The sequence below is a fragment of the Daktulosphaira vitifoliae genome, unplaced genomic scaffold (assembly GCF_025091365.1).
Source record: "Daktulosphaira vitifoliae isolate Bord-2020 unplaced genomic scaffold, ASM2509136v1 Scaffold_3, whole genome shotgun sequence".
NCBI lineage: Eukaryota > Metazoa > Arthropoda > Insecta > Hemiptera > Phylloxeridae > Daktulosphaira > Daktulosphaira vitifoliae.
The window spans coordinates 44,220,368-44,237,821 of NW_026099574.1; the positions used below are offsets into that span (position 1 = coordinate 44,220,368).

Consider the following 17,454-nt stretch of genomic DNA (forward strand, 5'->3'; position numbering starts at 1 on the left):
ATTAACATTTTATAGTGATGGCTGGAGGTGAGACGTGGATAACATTAAAAGATATTATTAAAAATTTAACAACAATCATTGTTGCCATTTTTAAACAGAAATATAAACAAAATCAATTGTTTATTAAAATTATTGTTGTTAAAAATTTAATTATCAAATCATTTAATTTGAAATTAATAAATTTATATTTGAATAAGTAGAATATGTGCCTGTGAAATTGATTCTTTTTAGATACTTCAGAAATGTTAAACTAGTTACACTCATGAAAAAATTACAAAGCCCTAAAATTTAGACTAAATTATGTGAAATACACAAACCAATATAAACAAACAGTATTATATGGAAAATTAGTCTAAATTAATTAAAATAAACTTTTATTGACTTTAGAATTTTTAGATGTTAAAAATACCATAAGTATACACTAACTTTGATGTCACCATCAGCTGCTCCAGTACAATAAAATTGTTCATGAGGATTAATTGTCATACATTTTAAACTGGAATCATGTCCTTGGTAGCGGTGTTTAATAGAACCACTACCACCACGAACATCAAATATACATATATCTCCTTTACGTCCACCAGTTACAATAACTTGATGTTGTGGAGCAAATCCTATACATGTTGAACCTTGTTCATGGCACATAAATGCTAAAAAATATTTTTAATAATGAATTTTATTAAAAAAATTAAAATCCGTTCAAGTATTATATAAACAAAAATATTATGACTAGCTATTAACATAAAACGTTCAAATTAATTTTGGTCTCTCAAAAGAATAACAAGTGACTTTTTTGATATGTTAACTTTATTTTAACTTTTAAATAATTTAATTAAGTTAAAAAGAAAGTTAATAAATATCATATTAAAAACACATTGGTTTTTATTGAAAAATAAATATGCAAATAACTGTATATTTAAAAACATTTTAACTCTTTTGTTAATATATATATATATTGAACTTTGCATAAATTCTATAGGCATAATTGGAATTCAAATACAATTTTTGACTTGTAAAATCTAGTGAAAAAAATTCAATTTATATAACTTAATCAATTTACTAACTGAAACTTAGGTATTTTTCTTAATACCTAAACTTTACCCTATATGTTAACAAATTAACTCAATGCTTTGTCAATAATATAACTTATTACATTTTTCATTAATATTAAAACCACTCATTTGTGTGATTATAATTAGTGGTTAATATTTATCATAAAAAGAAATAAGAAGTTCTACAAATTTTTGTTCTTAAAATTTTACCTCCAATAAACTACTTGATAATTTTTAAAGAAAATATGCATAAATATACCTGTGACTAATGATTTTTTATGTGGAAGTAATGTATCCCATAAAGCAACATTTCTATTTTCAGAGGAATGTCCCGTAGTAGCAATTAAACTACATGAGCCAAGGAATACAAAATCGCTAGTAACTTTACTATGGCATTGGAATGTCTAAAAAAACATGTAAAAATATATTTATGATTTTAATAAAAAACTTAATATAATTTTATATTACTAACATAAAAAGGTCGATAATTTGAAGAAGTGAGACCAACATTAAATAATGATAGATTTCCATCACCATCTGCTACACCAAATTTATTGCCATGTTGAGAAAATCGTACTCTAGTGACTTTAGCAAAAGTACCAGCAGCTCGTGGTTCAGCAACAGTTTGAGGATGACCCCATTCCCATATGTGTACTGAACCATCTTGTGAGCCCGTCAAATCTAAACCAAATTCAATTATAAGTTTATTCATAATTTATGAATATAATGCTATAGGTATACTTACAAACTGGTAGTAATGGGTGAGGACATATCCTTCGTATGTTATCAATACGATGTTTCATAACCTAAAATAAAAAATTAGTAAATAACATGAGTTTTATAAATGTACCATAAGGTTAATGCATTTTTACAGCATGGTGTATGTACAAATCATAAATATCACAAACAAGTTTAGCTAACATATCAAATTTTAATTATTTGTAACTCACTACAAAAATAAAAATGTACTAAAATAAAAAAATAACATTAAAACCAAAAAAAAAAATTAATATATATAAATACGTGTAAGAAATTAATTTTGTAGTTATTAAGTTACTCTACAACAAAAGAGAAACACTCAGTTTTATATTTGAATTTAATTCTTATTCTAACGCACCGGTCTGAGTAGGAGGCGACTGCGGTCACAGACAAACTGACAGAAACGGGGATCATGACAACCAGGGAAATTCAGTCCCTTCATCTGATAGCAATGTGACATAATAATTATAAATTATTAAAAACAAATCAGTTAAAAAATTATGTTTGTTGTTTAAGCATTTGGCATTTAAATAGTGAATAATAATAAATATAATAACACAATTGAAATAAAAATCTGTTATAAAAATAATATATTAGGCATACCTTAAAATATTAAAATATTAATTTATATACACAGTGTATTAGGAAAGTTTTGTATATAGATGCTTAAGTGTTAAATATAAATATTATAAAATTATCGAGATAAGGTTTATGAAAAATATTCAAGGTTAGAGTTAGAAAAATTAACTACTTATGTCAAGTCTATATTAATAGTTTTAGGTAAAATTACAAAATGTATAAAATTTTGAAAGCTCTTAAGATCTTATAAGCTAAAATATTACAAAGCTTTATTGATACCTAAAGTTATATGAAACATTCAACTATCGAAACTTTTATTATAGTTAGAAATATTTTACACTGAAGAAAACATAACACATAATAGATTAAGCCCACGCTCGCAAAAATTTATGACCTCTTACCGACATAATATTTTTTGAGCTTTTAAATACTCTTGGTCCTCCATCGCTGTAACTTTGTGTGCCCTTTTGCTGTACCTTTTCACATAGAAAACAAAACAAAGACGTACAGCACATAACACTTTTGTATTCACAAATACAGTTTTTTTAACCCAATTTTTTTTAACTTTTTACACTCTTAATATTTTATTTCTATATGACCAAAACATTTAAAACTTACCACTGATGCACCACGTCCTGTTTGGCTAGCAAGACCAGTCACATTTGGACTATTTGGTACTGGATTAACAATAACAGTTGTGCCAGGAGATGTTTGAAGCGGGCGATCAACTGATGTTTGAATTACTAAAAAGCTTGATGGCTGATGTTCTTGATCTCTATTATTAGTTATTTTAAATATTAAAATCATTAAATTATTATATTTTAAACTCTAACTGGTAAATTCAATAACACGGTTATAATATGATCAGGTGTGAGATATTGCAGGTCATTTTTAATATTATAAATCTTTTAAAATAATAATAATACCAATTTTAGATTCACAATGCCTCTGTAAAAACCATTAAAATATATTTTTTTTCATAAATATTTTTTGTTATAATAAGATGTTTTGTGGTATTTTATATCATACTGTACTACATACATATTTTTTTTTAAACATAGTCTACAATATATTATATACAAATTATATCAATTATACAATGTTAAAAATTAGATTAAAAAATTTTGCATTTTACTGTGTGTTTTTTTTATTTTTTGTGTGTGTTACCACTTTTTCTCAGCTCTCACTGAACCGATTTCTTTTAATAATAAGTCAAAAGATCACAAGTTGTATTTAGTTGAAGATATTACCCTAAAAAAATTTCCCTGTAAATGGGGGAAATCTCCAAAAAAATTACAATTTTAAAATCGCTTATTTTTTCGACCTAAAACTCCTATAACTTTTTTTAAAAATTACCAAATCAATATAATTTTTTTTTTTTTATAGATTTATGAATATTTACCTATCATTTTGTATATATATATTTTTTTTATAAATTTGACCCTTTACCTGCTCACAAGGGCGTTTCAAAATGACAACTTTTTTTTACAAAAAATTAACTTAACTTTTTAAAGTGTTCCGGAAATACTGACACTTTTATATATATATATATATATTAAATTAAATTAAACTTATGTAATATACATAAATATGAAAAAAAAAATTTGGACGTCATTGTTTTCATTATGAAAAATTGATAATTAAAAATATGATTTTTGTAAAAAATTACAATATTAAATTATTAAATATCATACTATAATTTAATTTCTCTTATAAATATTTATTCATATATTATACTTATAAATCATAAAACTTGTAATCAGGATATAAATAAGAAAATAGGAGATTATGTTGCTTTTGGAATAATCCACCAATTTTTTAAAATTAAACATTATGTACAGATTTTCATCAAAGCGTTTTTTATGATAGTGATTTTAATCGCTGTCAGATATTATCACTACACTATATACACTGGACCTAACTATGCTATGTTTCCACTATGCTGTGTTTTTTTAAGATTCAGAATGTTTGTCTATGTTAAAATAGTTGATCTAAAATAGTTAAAACTCAAAATAAAATGAAATTATGTGTCACACCTCACTGTACTAGTTTTATAAATTTTATTCACTGTTGCAGTTATCCATTAAAATGATTAACTATAATAATTATTATTTTTGCCATTGTAAACATATATATACATACATATAGTTAATTATTCTTATTTTTTTTATAAAATCAACAAAAAAAAAAAAAAAATTACCTGGATAAATTTACAAGATCAAATTCGCACTCATCTTCTAACCAAGAGGGAGATTCAAGAAGTAAAGAGATATCCATTTCTTGAATTTCACGAGGTGTAGCTAATGCAAGCAGGCTACTATTAGCCTAAATTTATTTTAAAAAGTAAAATAAAATTTCAATCAAAATAATCTCTTAAATATTAATAATTATACAAACCAAATTTAAACAGAAAGCTGATATTGAATCTTGTTCTTTATGAATTATTCTTACAGGATCTGGTAAATTTTGATTAGGTGTTTCACTACCAGAACAAGATTTTACTTCTAGACTTGTTAAAGTAGAATTTCCAGCAGCACGAGGTTGACGGCTAAATATACTTCTAATAAATAAGTCTTGAATAAGTTCTTGACGTACTAAATAATTCCATAAACGTCGGGCTGGTGCAGCAGACCAATGCTTAGGACTAAACAAGTTTAACCAAGAATATTAGGAATCTAAAATTATTTATGGTTATTGATTTTTTTATTACTGGAAAGGAGTATTTGTTTTATCCAGTAAAGTTCTATATTTATTAATTGGAGGTCCAGTAGTTGCTTGTTCAATGTAACAACCTGGTATATAATCAATAGGAGGAGGTCCTTTTGATTCTAATTCTTCTTTCAAAATATCTTGCCATTGACTTACTACCCTCAAAATACCATGAATTAGTGGACTACTGACAGGTAATTCTAAATGGAATGAACATTATTAGTATTTAATGAACTAGTCAACATTTTTTATTAAATACCTTGAAGATCAATGGCTGCTACTGTGAGGAATGCATGTAATTGTTCTTGGAGAAGTTGCATAATAGCTAATCTCATTACCATCCATGCATAACTATAAGGATTTGAATGTTCAGTATTCTCTGCCTTTTCAGTTTTACTTTTAGTATCTTGTCCACTATCAAAAACATCACCATCTTCATCTTCATCCTCAGATAAATCAGATACAGCACTATCTGCAGAATCATAGTCAACATCTTGAACTTCAGATGCTAAATTAGGCTAAAAAAGTTTATAGTTAAATTTTTTTTATTTTAAACAATAATAAGAAATATTAAAACTAATACTTTGTTTAAAAAATAAGAAATCATTGACATTTCAGGCGATACAAAATGTTCTCTATATGTTGGTTTATCTTCTTTTATATTAGGTGTACCAGGTGAGCCAACAAATTGGCCAAGAAGTTTCATATTTAGACGTACTTTTTGTTTTGTTAAACTTGTCATAGCCGTCCATACACCAACTTCACTGCTCGTACTATTTTCTCGTTCTAAACTCGAAGGCTGAATATAAGATAATAATAAAAATTATTCAGTTTTACATGATTATTTTTTTATAATAATAATAATAAAATATATAAATTAAAATAATATTTTAATACAATAGAATCAAAATCAATCTTACACAACTTTTTGGAGCAGTTGGTGCCACTTTTAATAATTTTTTTACTCCTCCACCAAATAGTACACTCCAAGTAGTTTCAGAAAACTTCTGACCTACAAGTCTATATAATATATGACAATCACAAGTAGCAAATGCGTATACTAATAAACCCATGTAGGTTGCAACAAAAGCTTCACACAGCAAAATATTTAGTTTGGGTGAATCTTCATCTTTTTCATGAGCTAATAATGCTCTTAAACTCGACACTCCAGGCCATTTAGAAGGTGATGTTGTAACTTTGATTGGTTCATCTACACTATATCGACGTTTTCTATTTTTGGCAGCAATGAGATGACTACAATAAGTAGGATTCTCTGCTCCAGGCTGATAACTTTCTGCTATTGTATCACTATCACAAAGTGATTGATAAATACAAGCTGACAAAGCAACAGATAAATCTCGTAACACAAATAGCTCACTCAAGTCAATACGTGTTAATAGAGGAGGATTGCGAATATCTATAACTGTTTGGAGCATGTCATGTGCTTGAGCCTAAAAATATATACAATTTTAATTTATTGAAAAAATATATATTTTTTTAATCATACCTGAAGATATCGAACTGGATCAGCTATTACTGTTTTATTACAAGCTACACTAGCTGATAATAGAGGCAGTGTAGTTGGGAAAGGTAATGGAGACAAAAGTTGTTGTTGTGTTTTTTCTTGCTGTAATTCTTGCAATAAAAGAACTAATTCCATACGTACTGATGCTAATCCACCCCCACTAGCACCATGTAAACTACAATAACTTAAAAGTGTTCTTAAGAGAGTTTCATTTTCTGTAAGAAATTTAAATATGAAAAAAGAAAATTATAATTAAGAGGTCATATAAATTTAAAACATTATTTGATATGAACCTTTAAGCCATTTTCTTCTTCTAGCAGCTCTTGCAACCTTTGCTTCGAAATCTATCTTCTCAGCCAATAGAATGTCATGTAAAGTTGGTTTTTCAGATGAATTTTTTAAAGTAGGTGTAGCTGAGTACTCTCGGTTGTCTAATACTGAAGTTTCAAGGCCTCCTTCATCTAAATAAATCATAACTTAATTAGTTTAAGGAGCAAATTTATATAAAATAATTACATTGATATCAATACATTTTTAATAATTTGATTTCATTTAAAATTAAACATAAGAAATAGTTTTTTAACAAACTACATAACATTATTTTTAAAATATTTTCAACATTAAGTATTACAATGATAGTAACAATTAAAAAAACTTAAAGAACAGTGAGATACATATAATTTAATAATAACGAGAATGACTAATTTTATCAAAATTAAACTCATGATATTTTGTGCATTAAAACTTTCTTTTACTCTAAAATAAATTTAAAATATAAGAATAATAAATTTGTTAAAAAAAATAACTCACATTGTACAATCAAAGAATCTTTTGAACTGTAGTTACATAAATGTCTCAATGCATCCACTTCTCTTTCGAGCCATAAATATAAATGGTATCGTAATTCTCCACCATCTACTTCATAACCAGTAGCTAATGTAGATAACTCTTCCATTAAAATCTTTAAGCAAGCAACAAACTTGAGCTGCTGAGCCATAACATCTAAATTGCATGCTTTTGTATAAGATTTTGACTTTTCGGTTTCAACTGATTCTTGTTTAATAATTTGTTGTGATTTATCCACAGAAGTCCCTTCATTTTCCTCTAACTTCTCTTCTTTATCACTCCAATCTAATACTAATTCATCATCTATTTCATCTGATGTGACTGGATTTCTTAAGGACACATTTAAATTCACACATTCGGTAGGATTGTTTTGTTCAGTTTCCCAACTTAATATACCAGTATCTATGCACACATCACGATTACGAGTTGGAGTAGTGACTGAACCTGTAATGAAAACGAAAAATGATTGATTTATTAGTTGTAAGAATATCACTAAAGAATACAGTAGAATAAAATAGTTGGTACTTAAAAAATATAATTTATATCGCAAAATACAGAACATATCTGAATATTTATGGAAGGAAATAAGTTCAAAAAATAGGTATACTTTATAGGACGTATGTTATGAGTCCTAACAGGAGTATAATATTATTGAGGTAGAAAAGAATAAGTATAAATAGTACTAACTATACTCAATGATAATATAAAAAAAACTGCGTTCTTTAGTTTAAAATATGACCTTATTTTAAGGGATAGTTGACACTTATAAGACAAATCACCAGAATAATTTTTTTTAATTCTTAGTTTATTATGTACAGCTTTCTATTCCTTTCTCCTCATAATATGACCACAGACCATCAATGTCTATTTTTCTTATCTTATCCACTATTGACGCTACACCTATACTCCCTCTATTAGGTTCGTTCTTTATCCTATTTTTTCTAATCACTCCACTCATCCTAAGCATTCTCATCTTTGCTACACTCATTCTCTGCTCTATTCTCTTATCCACTGTCCAACACTTTAAACCATTCAGAGCTTTCAGCCTTATTGGAATTATTTTATCGCATAAGACGCCAGACGCTTCTCTCCACTTCAACCACCCGCACTTATTTCTGTGTCTTACATCCTCGTCAATACCACCACTCTTTTGCACAACTGACCCTAAATATTTAAAACTTTCCACCTCTCCTATCATGTTCTCGCTTATTGTCACTGATCTCCTAATTTTACATACTTCATGTTCTCCTTTGTCAAGCTCGTACTCTATATAGTCTGTCCTACTCCTACTTATTCTTAAACCCTTTGTTGGCTTACCAGGTATAAATCCAAACTGGTTTTTAGATACCGATGTTCATTTCTTATTCTCTTATCTATTACTTTTTCCCAAATTGTCATACTATGACTCATAAGCTTTATACCTCTATAATTTCTATAATTATAGAGGTATAATTTCCACACTTCTGTATGTTTCCTTTGCCTTTAAATATCGATACCATAATACTATTCCTTCATTCTTTTGGCATTTTCCCTTTTAACAGGATTTTACTAAAAAGATCCTTCAACCACCTTATGCTAATGCCACTTAGTAGATCCTATTACTTTATTTTTTATTCTTATAAACTTTAATTAAATACATGTTGAAAAAAAATAATATTTCTGAAATATTTTAGTAGATTTAGCTGAGCTACTGAGTAATGCCTTCAACTAGATATAAATTTGTCATATTTTACGTATTATGGAACAAAATTAAGTGCTAAGGAAGTGATAACAGAAGGAAATTTAAAAAACCGTTTTCTAACTCAATAAAAAACTATTTTATTAGTTTTTTTTGTGTTAACAAATAATGTCTTTTTGAAAAACGCATATAAAGTTTAATTTTATTAACTTTAGTGCCAATATTTGTTAAATTATATTATATAAGAAGTTATTGCTACAATACATCATCACGGACTGAATGATAAGGCTAGGGAGGGCTTATCCTCAAGAAATGTAATATTCATATGCATTGTTTTTATGATTGGTATTTTATTTTACCATGATGAGTTTATTTAACACTTATTTTGATATGATTTATTTTAAGTCATTAATTAACTAAATTATAAGAAAATTTAAAGGATTAAAGAAACTATTTAATAAGATTTGATTAAAAAACGGAAAAAACCTGAAAAAACAACAATTTTTTTGTTTATATCTCTAATAATAGACACAATAAATACCTTTAATACTTCGCGTCGAAGCTAAAATTTAAAATTATTTTTTTTTAATATTAGGCCAATTAATTAGGGATACCTTATTAATTTTTTTCTGTTTGTATTACTACTTATATAGATATCACTCTGTATTTATATGGTACATTAGAGGATTTGAAAAGAGAAACGTCTGGACATTAAAAGAAGCAATATAAAAAACAATACATCTTTTGATATATATACAGTCTTATACCTAACTGACAATGCTTATAACTTTTGAGGTAATTATTATTTTTTAGAGTTAAAATTATATTAAAAACATTATTAATTTAAAACTCAAAAAATCACAAAAAAATTACTAAAAAATGGCGTAAGTGTTTAGTGTTGATAATGATTTTCGAAATATGAATCCGCCATATTATAACTACCAATAATTAGCTGTAATATTTATCTATAAAAGGAAGATATTTAAAATGGATCATAAAGAAACCAAGTGCTAAACATTATTTACTAGTAGTAATAAATATCAGTTTAATGATAAAAAAAATGTTTAGCGTAAATTTGATGGAAGGATGAAGAATTGTTACGTATTATAAAAATAACAATCTGCATATCATAATAAATTTATATTTTAACATGTAAATACATACAAGATACTAGTTCTTAAGTTGTTATCATTGTGTCATTTTTTTAACATTGTATTATTTTAACATTTAATCTAGTGAAATGTGTATGTTGTTATTAAAATAAATATAGTTGTTATCCTTATAAACAGGGCTGTTAATTATGTATATTTATAAATTTCGTCAGAGTCACTTTGGAGGGTCTCAATTTAGTGCAACTTCGTAGAAGTAACTCAGAAATAAAACGCACAAAATTTATAAATGCATATTATTCACAGCTCTTCTTACAAGGGATAAGAGATTGGTCTAAAAAATGTTTAACTTTTTATAATTTCAGAAATAAGTACTACTTAACAAAGAAAAAAATATATATATATATGTATTAAAATTATTATTTTAGAAGTAATCTAGAAGTGGTCAATAGTAAATCAAACACCCTGTGTATTATACATAATACATAAATATCTGAGTAAAAAAAAATAAATATATAAATATGGTGTCTAAAAGAAGGGTAAAATTTAATTTATACATTGTACTTTTTACATTTATTTTAAAGGAAAACCTGATTTTTTTTTAATATATAATCAAGGTGTACTAGTATACTTGTAATCATTGCAAAAAATATTCAGAATAAAATAAAGAAAAAAATTAAGGTGTTTTTGAAATATACTAATCAAGTTCCTATCTCTTTTTTATTTCCAAAACGATCACTTAATGTTAAGTTTCTTTAACGAATTTTATGTAATTATTATAAAAAAATTACTTTATATAATTTTTAATACAGAATTGGAAAATATTAAATTATTTTGAAAATTACTACATATCAAAATTTCAAATAAAGATTTATCAATATCATTATAAATTATCATATTTATAATTTATAATGATATTGATTGTTTAATTTAGATAAATATTCTCAGTGTAGACTCTACACTGTAGAGGATATATAATATACCTTAATATAAGGGATATATTTATTTATAAATGTAATTTTTATGATTTTTTTTTTATTTAAAAGCGCCAGAAAATCATATTTTTTAAATATCAATTTTCTAGATAATATATTTCACTAACTTGTCCTGGAAACTATCTTCGAAAAATAATGACCCTGTAGACCACCTTTTCTTAATCTTATTAAATAAAAGTGAGAATTTTTAAATCAATTCGTAATTTTACGGATAACTTAATTATCTAAAAACATAGATAACTTTATAAATAAATTTTTACTTTTCAGAAATTAGAAACACTCAATTTTAAAATTTGAAGAAGAAATTAATAATTCTAATGTTGGGGGTATAACATAAATAAATATAAATTAAATATATACCTGCCTACTACTACACATACACGCCAGATAAGTAAGACTTGTTTTATTCAAGGTCACAACTGAATGCTATACGAAGACACGAAATGGGTTAACTCATAAAAATAATAATATAATAGGAGGTCGCATAGTATGTTGTAGTAACTATTTTCTCTTTTAATTGGTTTGTATTTACAGTCTAATATTGAAATAATATATTATTCGTTCAAAAAAACGCTATATTGTTATTTTACTGTAATAATTCAATTTTGGAAAATACTAAAAAATGAATATGGAAAATTTATCGAAATTTTATAAAGTTACAGCAAACGAAGAATACCTTAAAAATCCAAAACTCATAGAAAATGATGTAAAAGAGCTACTTGAATGGGCTCAAGATAATATTAAAGTTTTTGGAAATTTTATGGGTAAGTAAAGAGTTGATTAAATATTAAATAAGAAGTAATTTTAAGAAATTCCTACTCTAATTTTTCTATAAGTTAACTAAAATTTTTTTTTAAAAATTAACTAGGTATAATAGGAATAATATTTTTGATTTTTTTTTTACAGGAAATCATTATTAAATTTATTCTAAAAATATAACAAATACTTTAATAATGAATTGTTTTTAATATTCTTTATCTATAAATTAGAAATAAATATATTTTCACCTGTTCAGAGTTTTTAATATTTTTATGATGGGTTTACTACAATTATTATAATTTTTTTTCTGACAAAAATTATATTTTGTTAATTATACTCGAATAATAATATACATTATTATGACTGGGCAAGGCCATATATATTTTCCAACCTCGCCTCATCTACATTAAATTAAAACATTTTTGGTTACTTTATTAAAAAATAGTGATCATATTTTATAAATAAAAATAAAAAGTTTAAAAAATTTAGATTATTTAATGAATTTTTTTTTTTTTTTTATAATTTAATAAACTTTAAAAGCTTTAATTTTATAAAGGTTAAAAATAATCAGACTTCCGGAATATGTTTAAAATTTGAGCTGAAAAAAATTATATGCGTGTATAGTTTCTTCACACTATTCCTATACTTAGATTTTTTATCGAATTTTTACTATACTTATATACTTATATACTATACGAATATACTTATCGAAAAGTATATTATTTTAAGTATATTAAATAGAAATTTCATTACGATCATTTTTTTTTTCAATATAGTTGTTGTAGTTTTAAAATGCAGAAAAATGTTTTTAAAATCTCATTTTTTACGGTAGGATAATTTTGAGATAATTTTTAAATTTCAAAAATTAAGAGTTTATTTTTAATTGTCAACCGATATGCTTATTTAGATTAAAATCGGTTTCTTTTGACGCATAAACCGACAAAATCTGTCCATTTAGAGCTGAAAATTTTCATAGACAGGCATACAAATAAAACACATTATATTAAAAATGTTAAACATTAAAGGTATTTAATATTTTAAAACTAGTATTTTCGATTTACGTATCTGTATTCTAAATTATATTTAAAATTTAATATTTTTACAGTTAAATTAAATTATATTTTATATTATAAAGAATGACTTTAACCTCAATATTGATATAACTTAATAGTTTGAATGACCTTTTTTAGTTTTCTCTCGAAATCCCGTATAAGTGTACACTAGGATGAAATTTGTTTATTTGCCCCACTCTAATGGTCATGCCCGGGCTGGTGCCGTCTACAATATTTTGCTGATTATTTTATCAACCCCTAAATAATTCTATAATAATTTATAGTACAATTTATGTCTAATAGAATATTAGTTTATTAATTTTGCTAGCTTTATTCGCTTATGTAACCATTTGCGATTTTTAGACCATAATGATTGAGTATATAATATCTAAAACTGGCGTGGTCAAATGTTAAAAGATTTAAAAAATATTAGTAAAAACACCTGAGTCACAAAGATTGAAATGAAAATTAACAAATCTGGAAAATATTTTGAGATTATTTTTACACGTATTAATTTATAAAATCGATTTGTATTTCAAGGCTATTTAAAAAATTTAGGATACGTTGCTATTTTTTTAAAATGGAATATTTTGTAAGGGCAATACTCAGGAAGAAATTTACTGTTTTAATTATTTTTTTTTTTTATAATTTTCAATGTTTTTCACAGATATTCAAATAATTATATTCTTGCATGCTTGCAATTACAACAAAGAATATACAAAAAAAATCATCAGAGAATATTTTACACTACGAGCTACAAAATGCGCTATTACGTTTAGAGGGAGGGATCCTTTTTATAAACATAATCTAAAACAATTAGATGTAATGTAAGTTAAGTTGGAATATTTTAAATTTAAATAATTTAATCTTATCATATCAAATGTTTCAGTCATATGCATTTAATCAAAGATGAAAATGATGGCTTCAATTACTTTTGGACGAGTTTGAAAATTAAAGATGCTTCAAAATATTATCCGAGTACTGCAGTTAAGTTGATGCATATGGCCATCGAACTTGAACAGATTGAAAATGGTACTGCGCCAGGTTATAGAGTAATAATTGATTCTACTGATGTAGGATTTAGTCATGCAATGCGTTTCTCCATTAATAATGTTAGAAATATGATGATTTATATTCAAGTAATATTTTATCAACCTCATTAAAAAAAAAAAATAAGTTAAGCTAAAATAATTTTTTTTTTCGATCGCTTAAGAATGCAATACCATTTGTGATTGATAAAATATATGTAATAAATGTAACACCAGGTATAGAAAAAATTTACACATTAGCAAAACCGTTTATGCACAAATCGTTAATAGATAAAGTAAGTTAGTAAATAATATCATAAATATTTTTTAATACATCTATCAAAAAATTTATTTAAGGTAATTATGAAATCAGTTTTTAAAACAAAAGAATTTTTAAAGTCATTACCTCAACATATTTTATCAAAAGATTATGGAGGTCTAGGACAATCAATGAATGAACTAACAGGTACAAATAATAGCATAAAAGTAATTTTATTTTCTATTAAATAATACTTTAATTAATGATTATTTCAGAAAATGCAAAAAATAAATTAAACGAAAATCGGGAATATTTTATTGCAGAAGAACTGTTTAGAAATGGCATTTTATATAATGATGAAGTTGAAACAAATTTACCTATTGAAAACGAAAGCGTGCCGACTTTTAAAAATTTATGCATAGATTAAATATAAAAGCCTAAATTATAAAATTATAAATTTAATTTAAATAAAAATTTAATACAAACATATTCTTCAATAATATAAAAATTTAACTATCAATCTTAGGTATTTGTAATCTCATTTTATGTTAAATTTAATTAATGATTAAGCTTAAGCATTTTAATACTTTATTAAGGTTAAAAATTAATTGATATTTTGATTTAAAAAAAGGAATATAATGTACAATGGAAATTTAATGGGGAAATATATTTAAATTATTTTTATTATAATTTTATTTTAATTGTTTATAAATACTATAAGCCTTGTTATATAATAAACCCAACATAGTTGGAACACAAAGGGCACGGCGTTGCACAGTGGTAACACTAATTGTTGACAAAACTTTAGTGTTAAGCGGCACCTACTGTCATAGGAGAATGGATAGGTGCGCTTTTATGCTTGTGTAAAAAATACCATATTACCAGTGCAGAAGGCAACTGGAAAACACTGCACTTAAAATTTTTCTAGGATATACCAATCCAATTGCCATTATGTAACCTAACGGTTGTAAAAAAAAAAGTTGGAACATGCATAGGTTGACATTTGATGGTAACTATTATCATTATCATAAAATAATTTAACACAAAAGTATTTGTTTGAAATATCTTTAAATTTTACAGTTTTTTTTCAAAAATATCTTTTAATCATAAAATACATTTCAAAAACTTTAATATAATATAGATTATATGTAAAATTGTTTGTCACTTTTTTAGTCAGAAAATTTTTTTACTATGTTTCAATTTTTCTTGTACTCATATTTTTTTATCGGATTTACAAAAAAAAAAAAGAAAAGTAAAATAGAAGGTTATTGATTATAAATTATTGATTATATTACCCATCAAAATTTTCAATTGATCTATTTTATCTAAAATCAAATCAAATTGATCGTATTCAAAATATTTTAAGATATTTTTGTTTATAAAAAATTGAGGGTTATTATTATTATATTTTTGAGATTAATGTTTTCAACTAAATTTGATTCGGGTTCTTTTAATGTAAATATGATCAAAATTTGTCCAATAAGAGCTAAGCATAAGAAATGACAGACACAAAAAAAAAAATAATGCACATTGTAATAAAATTAATATCTTCTCAGCTATAAATTAAATCTAAAAAACTTACTATTAGATTCAGTAGATGGATCCATAATTTTACTTGGTAATTTTGATAACACCTCCAAAGCTAAAGCTGGACAACCAGCTTTAAAATGAGCATGGGCTGTTTTGAAATATAACTGTCTCTCCAGTGGAGATATTGAATCTTCCAACATTAACTATAAATTTATTACAAGTATATTTATATTTATTTAAAAAAAAGTCTGTTAAAATAATAGTTACTTGTCTATCTGATGTTTCGTTACATCTAACATCAGATCCATAGCTAAAACCAGATAAAACAACTGTATGGTTCTTTTTATCTTGATATGTAGATGCTAAGTAATGCCTTATTAATAATGGATGAGTTCGAAGATAAACATAAAAATTGAATACATTAGGATTGGCTAAAAATTTCAATATAAATAAAGTATTATTATTAGTGTATATAAATGTATAAAAGAATTAACAAGATACCTGCTGATGTTTCTTGTTTTTCTTCATCATTATATAATGGGTGCATAGTGCCAACATTGGTTTGAACCAAAGTATTAAGACTTCCTGTAAAATCTTTAAGGATCCATAATGCCATTGACCGTAAAAATGGATCAGGATTGGCCATAGATAATCTTTGATTTTCACCATTTCGATCACAACCGAGAATTTCCTTCATAATATAATTAGTTTATTAATTTGAAAAACAACAATTCTTTATTTTATAATGCTTTATTTTTCTATTTGACTTACCTCATATAAAAGACGTTTTAAGCTAGGAGGTGTAGCATCTATTTCTCCTTCATATAAGCGAGCTATGACCATCGCTAATTGTAAATCATCTAATTTATTTAAACATACCTAAAGAAAAATATTTGATTAAAATGAACTATTATTTTATACATTTTATAAGATAACTTTTGTTTTACAAACCTCAATAGCATCTCTTAGAGCTCCAGCTAAAAGAAAAAATGCAGCTGCATGTTCAAATCGCTGCTTACCAAGAAGGGCGAATGCATTTTTTAATGCAGCTTTTCTCCACCGATCTTCAGAAAAGTTATTTGAGAAAAATTGAGTCATGCGCTCATCACGTTTAGATCGGAACAAACCCCAAACTAAAGATTTCTTTTTCATAGCAAGATAAAATATAGCTGAATCTAGTGGATCTTGGTTCAACTGATATGAAGCTTTTGCAATCTTCATAAAAAATAACATAAAATACATTTAACTATTTCATTACAATTTCCAAAAAAAAAAATTTTTTTTTATTTAAATATACTTTTTCAATACAAGTTCGTAATAATGTTTGATTTCTCAGCCACCAACCAACTCCTAATTCTTTAAGTGCAGACCATCGAGGGCTACCCCTTACATATGACGGTGTTAGTTGTAACAATTCTTCTTCACTTTCAGAATGGAATGCCCAAGCAATATCTGCGGAGCACATTCCTCTTTTTTGAAATTGTGTTCGTTGGGCTACGCCCAAACATCGTAACAAGTAATTATAATGTTTCATTGCTAAAAGGAATCTGAGACCACAATCATCTAAAGAATCT

The 17,454-nt window shown here is 25.4% G+C and overlaps 2 protein-coding genes across 8 annotated transcripts in view; one reads left to right on the plus strand and one right to left on the minus strand.

Annotated features, from left to right (window-relative positions):
* Window positions 1-384: 384 nt before the first annotated feature.
* LOC126900645 (dmX-like protein 2) overlaps window positions 385-17,454 on the minus strand; it is a 28,884-nt gene continuing 11,814 nt past the window's right edge. For 2 of the 5 annotated variants that reach the window (XM_050676504.1, XM_050676503.1), the window contains exons 26-47: window positions 17,178-17,452; window positions 16,832-17,095; window positions 16,652-16,759; window positions 16,382-16,571; window positions 16,148-16,311; window positions 15,933-16,083; window positions 7,435-7,914; window positions 6,918-7,085; window positions 6,607-6,839; window positions 6,020-6,550; window positions 5,683-5,898; window positions 5,359-5,617; window positions 5,101-5,299; window positions 4,788-5,034; window positions 4,591-4,715; window positions 3,009-3,165; window positions 2,792-2,866; window positions 2,170-2,253; window positions 1,798-1,858; window positions 1,525-1,733; window positions 1,312-1,456; window positions 385-650 (exon numbers count right to left, since the gene is read on the minus strand). In XM_050676504.1, the coding sequence (XP_050532461.1) occupies window positions 400-650; window positions 1,312-1,456; window positions 1,525-1,733; window positions 1,798-1,858; window positions 2,170-2,253; window positions 2,792-2,866; window positions 3,009-3,165; window positions 4,591-4,715; window positions 4,788-5,034; window positions 5,101-5,299; window positions 5,359-5,617; window positions 5,683-5,898; window positions 6,020-6,550; window positions 6,607-6,839; window positions 6,918-7,085; window positions 7,435-7,914; window positions 15,933-16,083; window positions 16,148-16,311; window positions 16,382-16,571; window positions 16,652-16,759; window positions 16,832-17,095; window positions 17,178-17,452 (4,592 nt within the window). In that variant the 3' untranslated portion in view covers window positions 385-399. The remainder of the gene's footprint in view (window positions 651-1,311; window positions 1,457-1,524; window positions 1,734-1,797; window positions 1,859-2,169; window positions 2,254-2,791; window positions 2,867-3,008; window positions 3,166-4,590; window positions 4,716-4,787; window positions 5,035-5,100; window positions 5,300-5,358; window positions 5,618-5,682; window positions 5,899-6,019; window positions 6,551-6,606; window positions 6,840-6,917; window positions 7,086-7,434; window positions 7,915-15,932; window positions 16,084-16,147; window positions 16,312-16,381; window positions 16,572-16,651; window positions 16,760-16,831; window positions 17,096-17,177; window positions 17,453-17,454) is intronic. The other 3 variants (XM_050676505.1, XM_050676506.1, XM_050676507.1) reach the window with 3 other exon arrangements.
* LOC126900654 (uncharacterized) lies at window positions 11,646-14,839 on the plus strand. Of its 3 annotated transcripts, none has more exons than XM_050676531.1 (7): window positions 11,646-11,772; window positions 11,909-12,016; window positions 13,731-13,890; window positions 13,953-14,202; window positions 14,277-14,387; window positions 14,449-14,557; window positions 14,626-14,839. In XM_050676531.1, exons 2-7 carry the CDS (start codon window positions 12,013-12,015, stop codon window positions 14,775-14,777), a joined length of 786 nt encoding a protein of 261 aa, XP_050532488.1. In that variant the 5' UTR covers window positions 11,646-11,772; window positions 11,909-12,012; the 3' UTR covers window positions 14,778-14,839. The 3 variants fall into 3 exon arrangements, with proteins under 3 accessions (XP_050532488.1, XP_050532487.1, XP_050532489.1); XM_050676532.1 differs by having other exon boundaries at window positions 11,704-11,843; XM_050676530.1 differs by having other exon boundaries at window positions 11,699-12,016.